The 23,676-nt window shown below is 45.0% G+C and overlaps 1 protein-coding gene across 1 annotated transcript in view; it reads right to left on the reverse strand.

The window, feature by feature from the left end:
* Positions 1-17,683, reverse strand: part of NXPH2 (neurexophilin 2) — a 111,463-nt gene extending 93,780 nt beyond the window's left edge. Inside the window, exons 1-2 of the mRNA XM_069732879.1 lie at positions 17,252-17,683; positions 16,868-17,017 (exon numbers count right to left, since the gene is read on the reverse strand). Coding sequence (XP_069588980.1) covers positions 16,868-16,918 — 51 coding nt within the window. The 5' untranslated portion in view covers positions 16,919-17,017; positions 17,252-17,683. The remainder of the gene's footprint in view (positions 1-16,867; positions 17,018-17,251) is intronic.
* Positions 17,684-23,676: the final 5,993 nt, after the last annotated feature.

Raw genomic sequence — 23,676 nt, forward strand, 5'->3', positions numbered from 1 at the left:
TGCATCAATTCAGGAATTATCCTCCGAACCGAAACCCTTCCATTTAACTTTCCGTTGACGTCTGGAACCCAACACTCCACCTTACACGCCTTGTCCTCCTCCAAGTCAACTTCAATAGGAAAGAGAAGCCCTGTTGGGGCCTGGCGAGAAGCTTTAGACCTGGAGCATACTCTGCACATATGGAAATGCTCATTAACATATTTTTGAGCACTCTGTCACCAAACAGTCCTGGAAAAAGCTCTCCTGGTAGGAGAGGAACCATGTTGTCTGGTCAGCACAGAGTCATGCACTTCATTAAGAAGATCAATCTGAAGCGAGAAAGACACTAAAACGTTGCCGGGAGGCAAGCCCTCTGGTGCACCAAACTGAACTTCCATAATGCACTGCCTGAGATAATAATAATCTTCATTTATATAGTGCCAACATATTCCGCAAAGCTTTACAGTTTGACAGTTTCAAACACAACAGTCATAAGTAACAACGTTAACAATAATTAGAGCAAAATAAAATGACCGTGCTCGTGAGAGCTTACAATCTACAAAGAGGTGGGGGAGATACAAAGTACGGGTGTGTATTTACATTGATGGTCCAGCCATCTTGAGGGAGTGGGGCATAGATGGGGATAGTGAATGGGCTACACAAGCACACACTTACCCATAAAATGACTGATTAGGGAACGTGATAGGCTGCTCTGAACAAATGTCTTGAGGGAGCGCCTAAAACTGTGCAAGTTGTGGCTAGTCCTAATTTGTTGGGGTAGAGCATTCCAGAGGAATGGCGCAGCACGGGAGAAGTCTTGGAGTCGTTTGCAGAGCACAGCGATCGGGAGGGAGAAGATGTATGGGGTTGCCGCAGCGTGGAAAGCTTTGTAGGTGAGAACAAGTACTTTGAATTGGATTCTATAATGAATGGGCAGCCAGTGTAACAACTGGCGAAAAGCAGACACGTCTGAATACCGGTTAGCTAGATGGACGACCCTGGCTGCTGCATTAAGGCTGGACTGGAGAGAGGAAAGTCAAGTGAGGGCAAGGCCAATTAATAGAGAGCTACAGTAGCCCAGGTGGGAATGGGTCAGGGCGACAGTGAGGGTTTTTGTTGTTTCCATGGTGAGAAAAGGGTGGATTCTAGAGATGTTCTTTAGGTGTAAGCGGCATGAGCGGGCAAGAGATTGTATATGGGAGGTGAAGGAGAGATTGGTGTCAAACAGAACACCCAGACAGCGCGCCTGCTGCCGGGGTGTTATTATGGTGCCACCCACGGAGAGGGAAATGTCAGATTTAGGGAGGTTAGTAGATGGTGGTAGCAGAAGAAGTTCAGTTTTGGAGAGGTTGAGTTTCAGATAGAGGGCGGACATGATGTCGGAGACTGCGGACAGACAGTCAGTGGCGTTCTGTAGTACAGCGGGGGTAAGGTCAGGGATGATACATAGTTGTGTGTCATCAGCTTTAAGATGGTACTGAAAGCCAAATCTGCTGATGGTCTGTCCAATTGGGGCCATGTAGAGAGAAGAGAAGGGGGCCAAGGACTGAGCCATGAGGTACCCCGACAGTGAGAGAAAGAGGAGATGAAGTGGAGCCAGAGAACAGAACACTGAAGGAGCGGTCAGAAAAGTAGGAGGAGAACCAGGAAAGAGCAGTGTCCTTAATGCCTAGTGACTGAAGCATAGAGAGTAGGAGATGGTGGTCAACAGTGTCGAAAGCTGCAGAGAGGAGTAGAAGAATGAGCAGAGAGTGGTCACCATTACATTTGCTGTTAGAACGTCATTGGTCACTTTGATGAGTGCAGTTTCTGTCGAATGTAGGGGGCGGAAGCCAGACTGTGAAGAGTCTAGGAGGGAATGAGTGGAGAGGGAATAGATAATGCGGGAGTAGACTAGGCACTCCAAGAGTTTAGAGAGAGATCAAACCCAGAGCACCACACCTTCACTCAGAATTTTGACTAGATTGTCATCCCTCAACTCCAGAACAAAACTATGTGATGAAGCATCAGCCTTAACATTCTTAGTACCATTGAGATATCTCACGGAGACAATCAAATCGAATGAAAAAAGAGGACCCACCGAACCTGTCTAGCATTCAAGCAATTAGAGGCGTCAACATACAGTAAATGTTTGTGATCAGTAAAGACCGTTACTCTATGCCTAGTCCCCTCCAACCAAGGCCTCCAGTCCTCAAAAGCTCTGTTAGCTGTTAGCAGTCAAGAGTTCCCAAACATCTAGATCAAAGTGGAACTCTGCTTGTGAGAATTTCAGAGAAAAAAATCAGAAGGATGAAAGTACTCGAACCCCCCATGGCGACGCATGCTCAGTAGTGCCTATCGACAAGAGATAGGTGCTACTGCGCATGCACCACCGCCGGTGCTATTTTTCGAGAGTTACATTTCTTTTTAAAGACCACAATATTAACTGTGCAAGCGCAGTATTTAAAATAGGAGGCAGGTAACTGAAGGTTCAGCGACCTGTCATTTAAGCCACAATGATGACGATGAGTACAGAGCACGAAAAAAGAGGCGCCCACCGGCCGCCACGGCGCACGGGCATAACATTAACTGAAAACTTCTAACAGAGATTAAACAAGAACCACAAGACTGATTTCATCACCAGGTATCATTTTAATCAGTGTAACAGCACCCACCTGACACTGTCTGTAGTTTTCTGAGCATCATCCTTTAAGAAAACCCTTTTAGGGCACGTGTAAGTATTCTCAGCAGAAATTTCTGCATTATTTTTTGGTTAAGGAATAATTAAAAAAAAATGGTGCAATCTATTTTTTTTCTGCGTTTGCTAAAAGTCAAAACTTATTTAAAATATATTTTTTTGCTAAGTGAACAGTAAAATAGCGCCTAAAACTGAAAAAGTTCGTCGTTCAAAAGTTACAATTTTATTGGCTCATGTTGGCATTAAACTTTTAAGAAGTGGGTCAAGTGGGAGTGAATATGTTGTGGGCACCTTATTTATGCCCCCGATTCAGCGGAGGAGAGCTTCTCTGTCCTTGACTACATCGTCCCATGAATTAGCCAATTTACGTTCCTAGCATTGCCCCAGAGACGGATCCATTCGTTCTCATCATCTAGATTGCGGATTGTATATTTTAACGGTGGTTCCATTACCTGCATAAAAGCCCCCATAACAATGTAATGTTTACACTTTACGCATCCAGATCGCCTGCAACTAATTCTGCAAATTTCACGCGGTGATAGGTCATTAAGGTATTAATAGATTCGTGCTGGTAATAGGACTTCACTGCTGCCTTTTACTTCCCCAGTCATATTTATCGATTTTATGTTTTCAATTACATTGGTTTTACGACACATAACTAGGAACATGATTTATCTGAGGATCCTAAAAGGAGCAAACGACATTGCACGGTGACTCATAAAACCAGCACATTTTGTGTGGTGTTAATCCGGCACCACAGTCCAGATCAGCACATTTCTTATTCCTGCCTCGTGCACTTTTATTTCAGCTTTGTTTTTTTTTTGTTTTTTTTAAGGCTACAAGGATGGCAAGTCTGGAATCTTTACTTTCTGTGATAGATTTTGCATTGGGTTCCTGTAGCGACGCCTCTGGTCTTAGTTTCTTACTTAGCATCTATCAACCAATAGGAAGTCATTGGTTTCTTGGAAGGTGGCAGAGAACCTTTACATGGATACTATGGTCTCAACAAGCTTTGCAAAAGTCAAAAGTACAAGGGAATATGAGAAATGTTGGCTCATGAGTGGAGAAAGAAGCAGACGCCTGAAATAAGATGGGTTACACTTCTCTCTTTGTTTTTTGAACTCATTATTCATTCAGTTAAAATCCATTGTAATCAAAACAAGTAAGAGTGTGAGCTCACTGCGGGATCAGATTACAGTTGTATATCGAAGTTTATGGAGAGGGTGGAGGGGGGTGGGGAGGAGAACAGCAAGAGAACAGGTCACGCTACAGATTTCTATTACCGTATTAAAGCTAAATATAGAAAAGTACAATCACAGCTACACTGCTCAGTACTCCTGTATAATGTCCTCCATGCTGCTACTTTCTTTTAGGTCTTTGCTCTAAAGCCAGAACTGGGTTCACAGCTACACTGCTCAGTACACTGCTGTATAATGTCATTTATGATGATGCCTTCTTATATATGTTTGTTCTAAAGCCAAAGTAGGACAGTAGTATTCTAAACTTACTGATCAGTACCGCTATATAAGGTAATTGAATCGATGCTGCTGGTTTCTGGGATGTTTTTCATCTAAAGTCAGAGCTGGTCTCACAGCTGCATTGCTCGGAACTGCTGTGTAATGTCCTCCATGTTGCTGCTTTCTTGTATGTTTTTTTTTCATCTAAAGCCAGAACTGGGTTTGTAGCTATAGTGCATAACACTGATGTATAATGTCCTCAATGCTGCTGCTATCTTTTATGTTTTTCATCTAAAGCCAGAACAGTGTTCACAGCTACACTGCTCAGTACTGCTAGATAATGTCCTCCAGGGTGATGCTTTCTTGTACATTTTTCATCTAAATCCAGTGCAGAACATTCAAAGATATACTGATCAATACCGCTACATAATGACTTCTATGCCGCTTCTTTCTTGTATGTTTTTCACCGAAAGTCAGAACTAGGTTCACAGCTACACTGCTCAGTCCTGCCATATAATCATCTTCATGCTGCTGCTTCTGAACATGTATTACATAGAGATTGCAGAGCAGGAATCCCTCATGTCTGTGTGTACTGTGTATGAGTGACATCATAGTCTTCCTCCACCAGCTCAGAGACAGCTGAAAATTAGAGATAGACCCTTCAGAGAGTACAAATGGAGACAAAATGCAGGGTACAAGCTATATAAATCAACAGATATAGTGTCATTTTTTTTTAAATTCACATAGGACAGTTTATTTTGAACAGTCTCCTGAAATAGCAGGTACCAGGTTCCTGTCCATCTGCATAAGTAGCAAATAGCGCATGTTCACACCTGGTGTATAGATATCATGCTCCTAAATGATGGCAAGCAGTGTGAAGTGTTCTGTGTTCTTGTGGCTCCGTACTAAACGACCACAGGCACTATATGTCCTCGCTTTGGCCACCATGGAGGAATTGTAAGGGGAGATCTTCTCTCCTGGATGGAATGTGGAGGATTGGAACATCTCTTAATAAAACATCCAATGGAGCCCCCCACATTAGTTCTTCTGTCTTTACTCCATATGAATAAGATATCGTAGGGCCCCATAGACTTATTACAACCCCAGCCCTAATATGTCCAAGTGCATAAGACCTAAATCCAATAATAAACTGATAAAAGATAAAAATGGAAAAGCAATATTTATGTTAAGGGCCAATGGCTTAAGTACGGATTAACAATCCAGCAGCCATCCATCCTCGCCAGCTTCTCTGCACTAAGACTGCAGCATCTTCCAGACTATCGGGTACAATGTCCGCTGCAAGGGTTAATGTCATGAATATAAAACTTACAGCACACAGCTGGGATTGGCGACGTGTTGACATATGATATGAGAGATGGGAGGTTTGAGATGAACACATGACATTTTTTTTTTCCATACAACACTTGAGTTTTCGCACAATTTTTTTCTATGATAATGTGACATGAGACTCTGCTGTTGGAAACTTCACTTTTTTTAGCTTCTATATTAAGTAACCTGATTGGATTCACCACTTTCTATCAACACTCACATCTTTACCTACATAATTCCTGTAGTGCATAGGTCACTTTCTCCCACAAGATCAACACACTCATATTCTGCTGTTATCATTGCCATGGGGTACAGGTGCATTTGGAAAAATTCAGAGTAAACATGTCCATGTTCTATATACTTAGGAATCCTGAAAATAAGGACCAAGGAACACCAAACTACCCTCCCCCAACAAGGCCAACATACTCCTCTCCTGCTGCTGTCGTCATTCCTATTTTCAGATTGCCTACACATGCACATATGGCGTCCATGTAATCAGCCACTATCCACCTTGTGACACAGCCCCGGCCGTATTGCATCTTTGTCTTCGCCAACATAATCACGTACAAATACAGGTCACTGCCTCCAAAAAAAAATCTGCATCCTCTTCTGCTGCCGTTCCAGTCATAACTTAAAGGGGTCGTCCACTATTAGGATAACCCCTTCTTGATCAAAATGTTTGGCCCCCATAAAATAATAAAACCTATACTCCCCTCCCGTGCCGGCGCCATTCCCGCACTGTTGGCACTCGCACTCTCGGGGCTTGAGTATGGTTGTTGTGCCACGTGACACCGACGCCCAATCAGAGCTGGCCTCACTGTCTCCGCCTTCGGAACAAATCAAACATGAAGAGGAAGTCCGGGCTGCGACTGATTTCTGACTTCCTCTTCCTGTTTGGCCCCCATAAAATAATAAAACCTATACTCCCCTCCTGTGCCGGCGCCATTCCCGCACTGTTGGCACTCGCTCTCCCGGGGCTTGAGTATGGTTGTTGTGCCACGTGACACCGACGCCCAATCAGAGCTGGCCTCACTGTCTCCGTCTTCGGACAAATCAAACATGAAGAGGAAGTCCGGGCTGCGACTGATTTCTGACTTCCTCTTCCTGTTTGGCCCCCATAAAATAATAAAACCTATACTCCCCTCCTGTGCCGGCGCCATTCCCGCACTGTTGGCACTCGCTCTCCCGGGGCTTGAGTATGGTTGTTGTGCCACGTGACACCGACGCCCAATCAGAGCTGGCGTCACTGTCTCCGCCTTCGGACAAATCAAACATGAAGAGGAAGTCCGGGCTGCGACTGATTTCTGACTTCCTCTTCCTGTTTGGCCCCCATAAAATAATAAAACCTATACTCCCCTCCCGTACCGGCGCCATTCCCGCACTGTTGGCACTCGCACTCTCGGGGCTTGAGTATGGTTGTTGTGCCACGTGACACCGATGCCCAATCAGAGCTGGCCTAACTGTCTCCGCCTTCGGACAAATCAAACATGAAGAGGAAGTCCGGGCTGTGACTGATTTCTGACTTCCTCTTCCTGTTTGGCCCCCATAAAATAATAAAACCTATACTCCCCTCCCGTGCCGGCGCCATTCCCGCACTGTTGGCACTCGCTCTCCCGGAGCTTGAGTATGGTTGTTGTGCCACGTGACACCGACGCCCAATCAGAGCTGGCGTCACTGTCTCCGCCTTCGGACAAATCGAACATGAAGAGGAAGTCCGGGCTGCGACTGATTTCTGACTTCCTCTTCCTGTTTGGCCCCCATAAAATAATAAAACCTATACTCCCCTCCTGTGCCGGCGCCATTCCCGCACTGTTGGCACTCGCTCTCCCGGGGCTTGAGTATGGTTGTTGTGCCACGTGACACCGATGTCCAATCTGAGCTGGCGTCACTGTCTCCGCCTTCGGACAAATCGAACATGAAGAGGAAGTCCGGGCTGCGACTGATTTCTGACTTCCTCTTCCTGTTCAATTCGACAGGAGGCGGGGACAGCTACGCCAGCGCTGATTGGTCGCCGGTGTCATGTGTCACAACAACAGTACGGGAGCCCCGGGGAGAGCGAGTGGCGGTACCGCAGGAACGACGCCGGCACGGGAAGTGAGTATAAGGTTTATTATTTTATGGGGGCCAAGCGAGGGGTATGAGAAGAAGTTGTCCAAGTACTGCTACGTCCGCACCTTCTATCATTACCGGTCATACATAAGCGAGACCTGACCAGCCTAATCCCATGAATGAAAACTAGGTCACTGCTTCCCACAAAATCAACACACTCCTCCTCTGCTGCTGTCATTTTCATTCTATCCCCCATCACTCATGCACGTTCATGTGACATCACACGTCCTTATGTTATGTAGTCACACAGTATGATGACACTCGGACTGACGGCACCTCTCCAAGTGCTGCGGTACCTAAAATATACAGTGTTCACGTCTCTAAGCCCCTCATTTACATACAGTAAAAATGTTCACAGCTCAATTCTTTGTTTTTCTCTGTAATAATTAAATCTTCACAATTTTCACATTTAATTAAATTACAACATCCCTCCCACCACCCAGCCCCCCAAAAAAACGACAAAAACCCCCCAAACAGGTGAACACAAGAGGTAAAAGAAAGCAACGTTCATCCATCCAAGAGATGGAAAAATTAAAAGGCGCATGCCGGGAACATTTATTTAGTAGAACATATGACGGGGGAACTCTTAATTAGTAGCGGTAAATCAATAATTATAAGGAATGTTGTATGTAAAGACCTTGTACAAGTCTGTGCAGCACAGAGGGGCAGTTTAATATATAGCAAGAAGAACATCCTGTGACCAGATGCGTCTGCTCTTATCTTTTTTGAAAATTTAATTAAAGACTCAAAATTTCACGACGCAAATTGTGTGCAATATTTTAACAAGCTAACAAAAGCCAGAATCGGCTGCAATACACATCACAACCACCGGGTGGCAACATACAGACACAAATAGCATAAATCTCTCCCCACAGAGTATCACAAAATCATATATATTTTTTTTATTAGAGTTGGTGATCTCAAGCAATGATCTCTCGTCAAGTAATAGCTCTCTCACACTGTATTTCTGGCTTCAGAATGAGTTAACTGAGAATCTGTCAGTGAGCTCCCTCTTATGAGAAAGTTTTTTCTGTCTTTTTTTTTTCTGAGCTCTTCTCATCTGATATATGACCACAGACCACATCAAAGTTGAAATTGACTGGAAACAAAAAACCAATGATACCAAATTGCAAAAATCATTTTTTTTAGCCCCTAATAAATGCATTTAGGTAGAAAAAAAAATGATACAGGGTGGACTTTCCCTTTAAATCAATCCTCCTGTGATAAGTAAAATTTGAGCATGGCGTCAAAATCCCTTTAGTCTGGTATCAATGGGATATTCTGGATTATCAAACGCTATAAACCATTAATATTCTGAAATGTTCCCCATCTCTGCCACCTTGTTCCTGATGCTTTTAATTGCGTCTTTCCTCACTTGTCTCTATCAGATCTTATGACATATTGATATAGATCCCAGGTGCCGGATTATCAAATGCCGGATTACAGGAATTGCACGGTTTTGATCGATTATTTTTAATCCTTTTCTTCCACCTCACTATCCGCTTTGTGGAAATGAAAATCCTGTAAAGTAGAATCCTGCTATGTGACATATACACCGCCGCAGAGTCTTTTTTTTATTTCCATCCCCCAAAGCTATGGAGAACATGTGCATCTCCCTGTTCTGTTCATCAAGCGGCAAAGAAAAGCCCCTCCAGTGAAATGTGGGGAAGGTAAACAGGACGCCATTGTCCGCCAATCTGGCAGTTTTGACAGAACCGTTTCTCTTATCACCGGACTGCAGTTCTCTAATTCATTGCTTTGCTAAAGTGGCTGAGACCCCCGCTCCCCCCCACCCCCAGTATTACACGTCGAGTACAAGCCACAGGCGGCTTAATATTTGACGCACGCGTCCTCAGAAACTAATCAATCAACTTATGGAGTCTGTGAGAAATCACCTCTTAAGGAGGGTCTTTAATCTCTTCAAAAGTTCCGTTTATTTATTTGTTGCATCTTTTTTTCTTTTTTTTTACACATCGGTTAGGTAAAGTGCGGCGATGGCGGAATTAAGATGCAAGACAGCGGGGGACGAGGGAGAAAGTTCTCCAATGTGTGTTTTTCCAGATAGTCTCTCCTTGCACTTGTGCTGCTCTCATGAAAATGAATTCCGCTATCAGCCACATTCTACACCTCATACCATTCACAATGTTTAATGCCCAGAAAGGCGCAACAAGAAAAAGAGATCGGAGTATCAGATGCTGCGGAGGTAAAGTCTAGTAAAAACAGAATAATGTGCTAAGTGTCGAGAGAGAAAGAGATAAAATGCTTGATGAATAGATGATAGGATAGATAAAAGATAGATACATTAATGGATAGGAGGAGGAGAAAGAAAGAAAGAAAGAAAGAAAGAAAGAAAGAAAGAAAGAAAGAAAGAAAGAAAGAAAGAAAGAAGGAAGGAAGGAAGGAAAGAAAGAAAGAAAGAAAGAAAGAAAGAAGGAAAGAAAAGGACAGAAAGAAAGTTAGAGAAAGAAAGAAAGAATGAAAGAGAAAGAAAAAGAAAGAAAGAAAAAAGGAGGAGAAAAAGAATAAAGAAAGAAAGAAAGAAAGAAAGAAAGAAAGAAGGAAAGAAAAGGACAGAAAGAAAGTTAGAGAAAGAAAGAAAGAGAAAGAAAAAGAAAGAAAGAAAAAAGGAGGAGAAAAAGAAGAAAGAAAGAAAGAAAGAAAGAAAGAAAGAAAGAAAGAAAGAAAGAAAGAAAGAAAGAAAGAAAAGGACAGAAAGAAAGTTAGAGAAAGAAAGAAAGAAAGAAAGAGAAAGAAAAAGAAAGAAAGAAAAAAGGAGGAGAAAAAGAATAAAGAAAGAAAGAAAGAAAGAAAGAAAGAAAGAAAGGAAAGGACAGAAAGAAAGTTAGAGAAAGAAAGAAAGAAAGAAAGAAAGAAAGAAAGAAAGAAAGAAAGAAAGAGAAAGAAAAAGAAAGAAAGAAAGAAAAAAGGAGGAGAAAAAGAAAAAAGAAAGAAAGAAAGAAAGAAAGAGAGGTGCAAAAAGAAAAAGAAAGGAACAAATAAAGAAATAGAAAGAAAAAGATAAAGGAGAGATGGAAAGAGAGAGGAAGAAACAGTGAAAGAGAGGGAAAGCAAGAGAAGGGAACAGAGAGAAAGAGAGAAAGAGAAAAAAAGAAAGTAAGAAAGAATGAGAAAAGGAAAGGAACAAAGAGAAAAAGAAGGAAAAAGAGAAAGGTACAAAGAAAGAGAAAGTACGTGAGAAAGAATGAGACAGAGTGAGAGAACGAGATATAAAAATGAAAGGAAGAAATAAGCAAAGAAAGGATAGAAAGAGAAACATACAGAGAGAGATCCTTACAATCCACTCATGTATATCTGGAGCTGATGCTCAGGCCGGTGACACACAGGCATGACACAACCAGATTTTAGCTTCTGCACTTGGACCGCCTTGAGCTTCGAAGATGATAATTATAGTTTGGGTCAGCAGAACTGCAGGGGGCGCTGCAGCCATCATACCAGTGTCCAAATGTGGCCGCCCATATTTGGCCAGTGTAAATAGAAAGATTTTTGGTATATTGTTGGATTGTTATTATTTTACGACCTACAACTTCTATTTTGGTGTAATATAGATGCATCAGAAAGTTCTGGACTATTTTTCTTCTACATTTTCACTTCTTCTATAGAGGACATCGATATGTGACCATGTAAGAGGCTCTGTGGTTCACAGCTCTCGCCCTCCTGCCTATATAACAGGCTCTGGGGTTCACAGCTCTCACCCTCCTGCCTAAATAAGAGGCTCTGGGGTTCACAGCTCTCACCCTCCTGCCTAAATAAGAGGCTCTGGGGTTCACAGCTCTCACCCTTCTGCCTATATAAGAGTCTCCAGGGTTCACAGCTCTCGCCCTTCTGCCTATATAACAGGCTGTGGAGTTCACAGCTCTCGCCCTCCTGCCTAAATAAGAGGCCCTGGAGTTCACAGCTCTTGCCCTTCTGCCTATATAAGAGGCTCCAGGGTTCACAGCTCTCGCCCTCCTGCCTATATAAGAGGCTCTGTGGTTCACAGCTCTCGCCTTCCTGCCTATATAACAGGCTCTGGGGTTCACAGCTCTCGCCCTCCTGCCTAAATCAGAGGCTCTGGGGTTCACGGCTCTCACCCTTCTGCCTATATAAGAGGCTCTTGGGTTCACAGCTTTCACCCTTCTGCTTATATAAGAGGCTCTGGGGTTCACAGCTTTCACCCTCCTGCCTATATAAGAGGCTCTGGGGTTGACAGCTCTCGCCCTCCTGCCTAAATAAGAGGCTCTTGGGTTTACAGCTTTCACCCTTCTGCTTATATAAGAGGCTTTGGGGTTCACAGCTTTCACCCTCCTGCCTATATAACAGGCTCTGGGGTTCACAGCTCTCACCCTTCTGCCTATATAAGAGTCTCCAGGGTTCACAGCTCTCGCCCTTCTGCCTATATAACAGGCTGTGGAGTTCACAGCTCTCGCCCTCCTGCCTAAATAAGAGGCCCTGGAGTTCACAGCTCTTGCCCTTCTGCCTATATAAGAGGCTCCAGGGTTCACAGCTCTCGCCCTCCTGCCTATATAAGAGGCTCTGTGGTTCACAGCTCTCGCCTTCCTGCCTATATAACAGGCTCTGGGGTTCACAGCTCTCGCCCTCCTGCCTAAATCAGAGGCTCTGGGGTTCACGGCTCTCACCCTTCTGCCTATATAAGAGGCTCTTGGGTTCACAGCTTTCACCCTTCTGCTTATATAAGAGGCTCTGGGGTTCACAGCTTTCACCCTCCTGCCTATATAAGAGGCTCTGGGGTTGACAGCTCTCGCCCTCCTGCCTAAATAAGAGGCTCTTGGGTTTACAGCTTTCACCCTTCTGCTTATATAAGAGGCTTTGGGGTTCACAGCTTTCACCCTCCTGCCTATATAACAGGCTCTGGGGTTCACAGCTCTCGCCCTCCTGCCTAAATAAGAGGCTCTGGGGTTCACAGCTTTCACCCTCCTGCCTATATAAGAGGCTCTGGGGTTCACAGCTCTCGCCCTCCTGCCTATATAAGAGGCTCTGGGGTTCACAGCTTTCACCCTTCTGCCTATATAAGAGGCCCTGGAGTTCACAGCTCTTGCCCTTCTGCCTATATAAGAGGCTCCAGGGTTCACAGCTCTCGCTCTTCTGCCTATATTACAGGCTGTGGGGTTCATAGCTCTCACCCTTCTGCCTATATAACAGGCTCTGGGGTTCACAGCTTTCACCTTTCTGCCTATATAAGAGGTTCTGGGGTTCACAGCTCTCGCCCTTTTGCCTATATAAGAGGCTCTGGAGTTCACAGCTCTCACCCTTCTGCCTATATAAGAGGCTCTGGGGTTCACAGCTTTCACCCTTCTGCCTATATCAGAGGCTCTGGGTTCACAGCTCTTGCCCTCCTGCCTATATAAGAGGCTCTGGGGTTCACAGCTTTCACCCTTCTGCCTATATAAGAGGCTCTGGGGTTCACAGCTTTCACCCTTCTGCCTATATAAGAGGTTCTGGGGTTCACAGCTCTCGCCCTTTTGCCTATATAAGAGGCTCTGGAGTTCACAGCTATCACCCTTCTGCCTATATAAGAGGCTCTGGGGTTCACAGCTTTCACCCTTCTGCCTATATAAGAGGCCCTGGAGTTCACAGCTCTTGCCCTTCTGCCTATATAAGAGGCTCCAGGGTTCACAGCTCTCGCTCTTCTGCCTATATAACAGGCTGTGGGGTTCATAGCTCTCACCCTTCTGCCTATATAACAGGCTCTGGGGTTCACAGCTTTCACCTTTCTGCCTATATAAGAGGTTCTGGGGTTCACAGCTCTCGCCCTTTTGCCTATATAAGAGGCTCTGGAGTTCACAGCTCTCACCCTTCTGCCTATATAAGAGGCTCTGGGGTTCACAGCTTTCACCCTTCTGCCTATATCAGAGGCTCTGGGTTCACAGCTCTTGCCCTCCTGCCTATATAAGAGGCTCTGGGGTTCACAGCTTTCACCCTTCTGCCTATATAAGAGGCTCTGGGGTTCACAGCTTTCACCCTTCTGCCTATATAAGAGGTTCTGGGGTTCACAGCTCTCGCCCTTTTGCCTATATAAGAGGCTCTGGAGTTCACAGCTCTCACCCTTCTGCCTATATAAGAGGCTCTGGGGTTCACAGCTTCCACCCTTCTGCCTATATAAGAGGCCCTGGGGTTCACAACTCTCACCCTTCTGCCTATATAAGAGGCTCTGGGGTTCACAGCTTTCACCCTCCTGCCTATATAAGAGGCTCTGGGGTTCACAGCTTTCACCCTTCTGCCTATATAAGAGGCTCTGTGGTTCACAGCTCTCACCCTCCTGCCTATATCAGAGGCTCTGGGGTTCACAGCTCTTGCCCTCCTGCCTATACCAGAGGCTCTGGGGTTCACAGCTCTTGCCCTCCTGTCTATATTAGAGGCTCTGGGGTTCACAGCTTTCACCCTTCTGCCTATATGAGAGGCTCTGGGGTTCACAGCTCTCACCCTCCTGCCTATATAAGAGGCTCTGGGGTTCACAGCTTTCACCCTTCTGCCTATATCAGAGGCTCTGGGTTCACAGCTCTTGCCCTCCTGCCTATATAAGACGCCCTGGGGTTCAAAACTCTCACCCTTCTGCCTATATAAGAGGCTCTGGGGTTCACAGCTTTCACCCTTCTGCCTATATAAGAGGCTCTGGGGTTCACAGCTTTCACCCTTCTGCCTATATAAGAGGCTCTGGGGTTCACAGCTCTTGCCCTCCTGCCTATATCAGAGGCTCTGGGGTTCACAGCTCTTGCCCTCCTGCCTATATAAGAGGCTCTGGGGTTCACAGCTCTTGCCCTCCTGCCTAAATCAGAGGCTCTGGGGTTCACAGCTCTCATCCTCCTGCCTATATCAGAGGCTCTGGGGTTCACAGCTCTCACCCTCCTGCCTATATCAGAGGCTCTGGGGTTCACAGCTCTCGTCCTTCTGCCTGTATCTGCACCATCATATAGGGTGGACTCATTCAGTCTATTGAATAAAAAAATGGGTCAAGGGCCCAAGAACGAGATTTCCTTGTTTATGTTTTGAACCCAGATTTTCATCTACCATCAGTGTAACAACTACAAACAGAAGATCTATGGTCACAGCTCAGAGTTTACTATGTATAATATAATAATAATCAGATGAGAACAGATCTCAACATTGTAACATTGATATAGTGCGGAGTTTGTTGTTAACCCCGTGGGCCCCCTTTGGTTATACAGATGGATACATTAATTGTTGCCCTATGTACAACACCCAAACCATATCACTATACTGCAGTGGCAAAGAACAACCCCAGCTCTGCTGGACATGGGGCACGATAGCAATAGATGTCATCATGACCATTACAGGCCACTAAGATACACACAGACCTAATTCTCAGGAGTCAGGACGGTAAAATACAGTAATGACAAAACCACATTGTAACATCTGCACTCGGACCCCCTTGAGGTTAATCAAAAGGTGTAAAGTTTGGGTCAGGAGAACCGCAGGGGAGGGTGGTCTGCAGCCAAAATACAAAGTGTTTAAATGTGGTTGCCCATATTATGCCAGGTATTCCGGGTATGGGCCCTCACAGCGAAGGTCTGATCAGGGTCCGCTTCCCCATCATAGAGGGGAGATGAAGGGCAGGATGGTATTACTGTGCTACATTTCCTAATATGATTAATAATAACATTAATTCTTGTTTCATACTAGAAGTGACAGAAGGCGAAGATTCCACTGTATATAAATATTATGGACTTGTTTAATAAATAGATACTGAGCATCATCATTGCTTAATTCTGTTCTGGAAATGTATTTACTGTATATATAAATCCAGAAAAACAGCAGCACTGTCTAAATGGGTGCACAACTCCCCCAAGAAAACTGACAAAGTTTCCAAGCAAAGATATAAAAATTTTAAAAAAAAGTGACAAAGTAAGAATCTAGTATTCACCAAGACCAGTTAGATTTCGGCTCTGTCTATGGAGCCTTTCTGAAGCCCTTAGATATACACATACATACACATCTGTAATTATTCATCTATTATATATATAATGGAAATATAAAACGTATGTATAAAACGTATATATATATATATATATATATATACACACATACGTTTTATATTTCATTCTATATTTCTATAACTTGTGACACTGAACATGAATCATAACTTCTTTGCATTTCTTTCCTTCCCAACTGAATCAAACAAACTTGCAACAATTGAAGAAGAAACATCTGCACTTCCAGGAACATCAATCAGACCCAGAAATACAAAAAAAAATTCCAACTGCTCCAAACGGTAACATAATGCGGAGCGGCCGCTGCGCAGGATAAAACTATCTACAAAGCAAAGACAGAGAACACGAACGCAAGCTGCAAGGCTCGGGGGCGAGACTAAAAGGTGTATAATGGAAAAAGGCGCAAGAAAACACCCCGATGTGAAATATTTATCAGGACAGAAAGTTATTGCACAGATCACATGTCCTGGATTCATAGCCAGACTTCATGTAATATGCAGAGATGTAGCAGAGCTGAATATGTTCTTTTTGTGGGTTTGAGCGTAAATGAGCCAATGTGTTAAATGCAATGTGATATCACAATGAGAACTAAGTGACACAATGAGCTCTGCTGCAATAACAAACTCACCTCTGCTCAGCCTGTCTATTATCTATATATCTATATCTATTATCAATAAATAAATGCTGAACTAGTCCCTCTCAGTCTTTGGTGCAGGTCTTCAGGTCAGGAACCAAAAAAACCTCCAAAATATAAATCTACAAAAAAATCACTGCATTCTATGCTCTGTTTCAGTGCAATGCTTGACTTTTAATGGCCCATAAATATAGAGATATTTCTACCTATTTTCTGTGCATCTGTATGTAATTATCTCTAGATCTAGAAAACAACCTATGAAACTATGTATTATCTATGTATTATCTATCTTTATCTATCTATCTATCTATCTATCTATCTATCTATCATCTATCTATCTATCTATCTATCTATCTATCTATCTATCGATCTATCATCTTTCTATTATCTATCTATTATCTATCTATCTATCTATCTATCTATCTATCTATCTATCTATTATCTATGTATTATCTATCTTTATCTATCTATCTATCTATCTATCTATCTATCTATCTATCCATCTATCTATCATCTATCTATCTATCTATCTATCGATCTATCATCTTTCTATTATCTATCTATGTATCTATCTATCTATCTATCTATCTCTCTATTATCTTTCTATTATTTCTCTCTTTGCACCAACAACCTATGGAACTATTTATTTATTTGCATCCAGGCCACACATTTTTAGGAAAGTCGCCTTTTAATGGTGATTCCTTGGGCTACTCACCAGATGCAGAAGACACTTGACCAGGAGGATGGAGAATAAATTCAGTCCCATCTTGGAGTTTCTGGAGTCCAGGAGATTATTTCATGAGGTTGTATCTTCAGCTTTCACCCAAAGCCGCATTGAATAATCTGGAGATGAGCTGGGATCGTCCTAAAGGCAAAAAGCAACAATATCTTATATCTAAAATAGCAATCAGCATGATTCAGCAGAGCGGAGTTTGTCGTTTGGCACAACGTATGAAAATAGATTGGACTCCAGATTAACTTAAAGCACCGAGTTACACCAGCTCAGGCAGTAAATGACAAACTCAGCTCTGCTGCATCTACAGAAAGGTGCAGTGAATTGTGAGCAGTCCAGAGGCAGAAGCCGGTCACCAGTCATTACCGTTATCTCAGACTGCGAGCCCAGGACAGATCACTCCTCTTCCCAGGTCCCGTGCAGAAGCTGAAGGCATAGTGGGCTCTGCTGCTCCGCTCACACAGGGCACCCGCAGGAGGTGTAGTGTCGGGTCTGCCAACTTTACCAGGGAGGAGATCGGAGCTAAGTAGATGGCTGCATTGTGAGCTGGGCTGCACTCGTCTTGTAGGCAAATTCCAGATTGAGTGCTGCACCCAGGCTCAGCTCCCTGCCAGCAGCCCCATGTAAGCAGCTGTGTGGCAGCAGTGCACAGTAGCATCCAGCTCTCTCCCTACATCAGGGGCTGGGCGGGCACACCTCCGCGCCCGTCACTGGCAGCCTCACAGCTGCACCGCCAATGGCACATAGATCCGAGGGTGCTGCATGTGACCCGCGCTGCGCACAGTCCGCTCAGTCTGCACACTCCGCACAGTCCACACAGTCTGCACAGTCCGCACAGTCCGCACAGTCCGCTCAGTGCGCACAGTCTGCACACTCCGCACAGTCCGCTCCGTCCGCACAGTCTGCACAGCGCCGCGCTCAGTCCACACAGTCTGCACAGTCCGCACAGCACCGCGCTCAGTCTGCACAGCGCCGCACAGTCTGCACACTCCGCACAGTCCGCTCCGTCCGCACAGTCTGCACAGCGCCGCGGCCAGTCCGCACAGCACCGCACAGTCTGCACAGCGCCGCGGCCAGTCCACACAGTCTGCACAGTCCGCTCCGTCCGCACAGTCCGCACAGCACCGCACAGTCTGCACAGCGCCGCGGCCAGTCCACACAGTCCGCACAGCGCCGCGGCCAGTCCACACAGTCCGCACAGCACCGCGCAGTCCGCTCAGTCTGCACACTCCGCACAGTCCGCTCCGTCCGCACAGCGCCGCGGCCAGTCCACACAGTCTGCACAGTCCGCACAGCACCGCGCTCAGTCCACACAGTCTGCACAGTCCGCACAGCACCGCGCTCAGTCCGCACAGTCTGTACAGCGCCGCACAGTCCCGCACAGTTCGCACAGTCCGCACAGCGCCGCACAGTCCGCACAGTCCCGCACAGTCCGCTCAGTCCGCACAGTCCCCCACAGTCCGCTCAGTCCGCACAGTCCCCCACAGTCCGCTCAGTCCGAACAGTCCCCCACAGTCCGCTCAGTCCGCACAGTCCCACACAGTTCGCACAGTCCGCACAGCGCTGCACAGTCTGCATAGTCCAGCACAGTCTGCACAGTCCGCACAGTTCGCTCAGTCCGCACAGTCCCGCACAGCGCCGCGCTCACTGAGCAGCCGTGCGGGGGGCGCTGGGAGAGGGCGACCCCGATTACACAACCATAGATCATCTATACAGTCCTGCAACAGAGAAAGAAGAGTCACCGCAGCAAGGCTAGAAGTAGAAAACTGCAGAATAGTCCTGTAATAAGAAAAACTGACAATTAGAGGAACAAATCAATTATCCAGCTGCCATGTCACATCTATCTACTGTATCTATCTCTCATATATATCATTATCTATTATCTATCATCTAGTCTCTATGTATTATCTATGTATCATATCTATCTATTATCTATTATCTATCTATCTGTTATCTATCTATCTATCTATCTATCTATCTATCTATCTATCTATAGTATCCAACTCATATCCATCTATTATTATCTATTATCTGTCATCTATTATCTATGTATTATATCTATCTCTCATATCTAATTACCTATAGTATCCAACTCATATCTATCCATCTATCTATCTATCTATCTATCTATCTATCTACTATCTATCTATCTAATGATAGATATGAGAGATAGATGGATATGAGTTGGATACTATAGATAGATCAATAGATATAATAGATAATAAATAGATAATAGATAAATAGATGATATATAATAGATATTGATAGATATGAGAGATGGATAGATATCACAGATAGATGGATATGATAGATAATGGATAATAGATGGATAATAGAAAGATAATAGATATATAGATAATAATAGATAAGAGAGATATGATAGATACATGATAGATAATAGATATATGATCGATAATGATTCATTATCGATCATCTATTATCTATCATCTAACTATCATATCTACAGTATCATTATTTATATATCTATTATCCATCTATTATCCATTATCTATCATATCCATCTATCTATCTCTCATATCTATCAATATCTATTATCATCTATTATCTATTCTCTATTATCTATCTATGTATCTATCTTTTATCTATTCATCCATATATCGGTCCCTGCTCATGTATGTATTGCAGGTACAATGATTGTAGGCCCACACATTATATATATCATATATATATATATATATATATATATATATATATATATACATACACACACACTCTCACGATATCCGCAGGATTTGCCATAAATGCGTAATAGGAAATGGTCCCTTACAGTCTATTCCCACCTATGATACCGAGGTTCTTCCACACACATAGGCCTTGTTCACATGTCAGCGTATAAACATAATCCTCCAAAAATTCTAAAATACAGCTGAAAGGGGGGCAGCACCACTTTCCTGCCCAGGTCTCTGAACAAATGCACTACAGGATGCAGCCAACCCATACAGCAAAGATGTTGGCAACACAGGTGCAAAATACTAAATAGCCACTCACAGCCTACCAGATCATGGAGGGGGGACTGCTTAGTATAGTCATGACCATACTATTCGATTAGGTGGGCTGGCCAGACCTATCTCAATGCATCCCATGTGAACACCCCTGTTTACAAGACCCAATGTGCTGGGCTGGCTGCACCCTGAAAAATAAAGTGCACAAAAAACATATAACTATGTGAGGTATTGGGTGATATTTTGGCCAAAATAAGCAAGCTCGCAACCCAACGTCAAGGGTCCTCACGCTTGCGAGTCCTATCACTAATCTAGTAGCAAAGCCACAAAAAGAGGATTGAAATTTAGAGATTTCGTTTTCGTCGCCTCAGCTGCATGATTTGCGACTGCAAGACAGATTGAATACATGTGGGGGTTGCCTGTTAGGGAATTCTCACATGTATTCAGGCTGTCTAGCAGTCGCAAATCGTTCAGCTGAGGTGACGAAAACTAAATCTCCGAGCATGCCAAAATACTCGGAGACCACCTGAGCGTGTTCGGGAAAACATGAGCAAGGAGTATACTCGCTCATCACTACTTAGTATACATTTGCATAATAGAGGCCTGTATAGGACGCTGTTCACGTGCAGGTAATGCACAGTGTCTGGTTCTCAGCCTATTTGTCACGACTAGTGATGAGCGAGTACACTCATTGCCTGGGTTTTCCCGAGCACGCTCAGGTGACCTCCGAGTATTTATGACTGCTCAGAGATTTAGTTTTCATTGCGGCAGCTGAATGATTTACAGCTACTAGACAGCTTGATTACATGTGGGGATTCCCTAGCAACCGGGCAACCCCCACATGTACTCAGCCTGGCTAGCAGCCGTAAATCATTTAGCTGCAGCAATGAAAACTAAATCTCCGAGCACTAACAAATACTTGGAGACCACCCGAGCGTGTTCGGGAAAACCAGAGCAACGAGTACACTCGCTCATCACTAGTCACGACCATACGATTCGATTAGGCGGGCTGACCAGCACTCTTTAAATGCATCCCATGTGAACACCCCTGTGTGTATACAAGACAAGCCATACAAGAAATGACCCCACGGGATGATGTGGAAGCTTTTCTGACTGTTTTCGAGTGGGTGGCTGAACAGGAGAAACTTCCGCCAGAGCAGTGGGCGGAGGTGCTGGCGCCATATTTGACTGGTGAACCCCAAAAGGTGTATTATAACTTAGCATTACAGGATGCCAAAGAATATGCCTAATTAAAGACTGAAATCTTGGCACGCCTGGGAGTAACAATGTCCGTTAGGGCTCAGTGAATCCACCACTGGGCATATGCTGGTGACAAACCCCCTCACTCGCTGATGTTTGACTTGTTGCACCTATTCCAAAAGTGGTTGCAGCCATAGACTTCCGCTCCTGTCCAGTTGGCCGAGCGTGTGGTGATGGACATGATTATCCACTCCCTTCCCAGGCCAATACAGACCTGGGTTGCCCAGGGCGATCCTCAGAATGTGGACAACATGGTTAGTTTGGTGGAAAGATACCAGGTTGTTGAGAATCCCTTGGGAAACCAGACACTGCCACTACCCCATATTGGGATACCCAAGGGGGGCGGGATCACCGCGGAGGGTGGCTAGACCCACAATCTCGCTGAGGGGTCCCCTATGGATGTTATTAAGGACAAGGTCTGTTGGCGATGTCAATCCTGGACAGGTAGCTTCCCAGTATCATATGTCCCCTGAAACAATGGATTACAGCCTAGGCAGGCATTGCTCCTATTATTCTTATCTGGCCTGCAGTGTGAACTTTCAACCTAGAGAGGGGCTACAGGCATGTACAGTGTCCGTTAATGGGGTACTGGTGCTTGGACTTTTGGACTCTAGAAGTCTAGTGACACTAATCAGTGCTACACTGCCCCACTGGTTGATCGCTAATAAGTTTGTGGGCAACCGCTGCATACACATGGAGATGCCAAGGACTACCCTGTGGCCAGAGTGACCATGAGAACCGACTGTGGTACTAAGTCCTAGGAGGTTGGGCTAGTAAAAGACTTGATACATCCTGTCACACTGGGGTGTGATTTTTCAATATTTTGGAACTTTTGGCAAAAGGTGGCTACACAGAGTGTCCCGGACAAAAGCCAGGACTCTCTGGAAGAGGCTGCATCAAAAACAAAGATGGAGGAGTATCCTCTATGTGTCCCCGCTGGAGAGGAGGGTGAGCATTACAGAGGAACCCATCTTTCCTGAGTTAAAAGTGCCCGAAGAGAACTTTGGGACTGCTCAACTTAGAGATCTTGCCTTAAATGGGGAATTTGATAATGTTACTGTATGTAATCAGGTTGCTCAAGAGCTTGGAGCTGACTCCAGGTTCCCACACTTTGCAATTAATGGCAATTTTTTGTATCGGGTGACCAAACTGAGGGGAGGTGAGATTGTGGAGCTGCTGTTTGTTCCGGGACCCTAGCGGCGGAGGGTTTTAGGTATGGTCCATTTTTGGGGAGACATCTAGGGGTAGAGAAAACTCAGGAAAGAGTAATGCTGAGGTTCTATTGGCTAAGATCTTACCAGGAGATCCTAAATAATTGTAGGTCCTGCCCCACCAGCCAGATAACCGCTCCTACTTCTCACTTCCGAACTCCCTTAGTCCCGTTACCTCTAATAGATGTCCCCTATGCAAGGATTGTCATAGACTTAGTAGGTACCTTAGTTAAGTCTACACGGGGCCATCAGTACATCCTGGTGGCCATGGACTATGAGAACTGGTAACCTGAAGCCGTACCACTAAGGAACTCTTTGGTTAAGAGTATCGCACAGAAGCTTGTCCATATCTTTGCTAGAATGGGCCCGCTAAAGAAGATTTTGACAGATCAGAGAACCCCCCTTCATGAGCAAAGTGATGAGGGAGCTGTGCAGAGTCCTCCAGATTTCCCAGCTGCGAACCTCAGATTACCATCCGCAGACCGATGGCCTGCTAGAGTTCTTCAATAAGACTTTAAAGACTATGCTCAAGAAGGTCATTGAGAAGGACGGTCAAGACTGGGACTATCTGCTTCCATTCCTGCTCTTCTCCATCAGAGAGGTTCCTCAAGCTTCCACTGTATTCTCGCCGCTCAAGCTCCTGTACGGTCAACATCCGCTATGGCTCCTGGACATTGCCAAGGAAACCTGGCTAGCCAAGGTCATGCCACACCAGAGCATCATTGAACATGTCACCCACTGGCGGGTGGCGCACAATGCCGATCGTGAAGAAGCATATTCTCTAGGCACTGGAGGCGCAGACAAGGGTATATAACCAATCAGCAACACAGACAGTTCCAGCCCGGGGACCGCGTGCTAGTGTTTATCCCCATGGTGGAGAGCAGGTTCCTAGCCAAGTGGCAAGGCCCATACAAGGTGGTAGAAAAGCTGGGTGAGGTGAATTACAAAGTACACCAGCCTAGTCGAAGGAAGTTGCACCGAGTGTATCATGTGAACTTGCTCAAACCATGGTGAGATCATGAATCGCTGGAAGCTCTTTGCCTTGGAGCCCGGACCAAAGCCAAAGTGGAGGAAATCACAATTGCAGAGACTCTGACGCTGACTCAGAAGCAACAGTGTCAGGAACTGCTGCAGTGGAACCGTGACCTATTCTCGGAGTTGCCAAGACGTACACAAGTGGTGGAACATGACGTCTTAACAGAGCCACATCTAAGGGTGAACATCAAGCCCTATAGAATTCCTGAACCACGCCGGGAGATAATATCAAAGGAAGTTAAGAGAATGCTAGACCTCGGGGTAATAGGAGTCAAAAAGTGGATGGTCGAGTCCCCTCGTCCTTGTGCCGAAGCCCGATGGT

This window comes from Ranitomeya imitator, chromosome 7 (genome assembly GCF_032444005.1).
Source record: "Ranitomeya imitator isolate aRanImi1 chromosome 7, aRanImi1.pri, whole genome shotgun sequence".
NCBI classification, from domain to species: domain Eukaryota; kingdom Metazoa; phylum Chordata; class Amphibia; order Anura; family Dendrobatidae; genus Ranitomeya; species Ranitomeya imitator.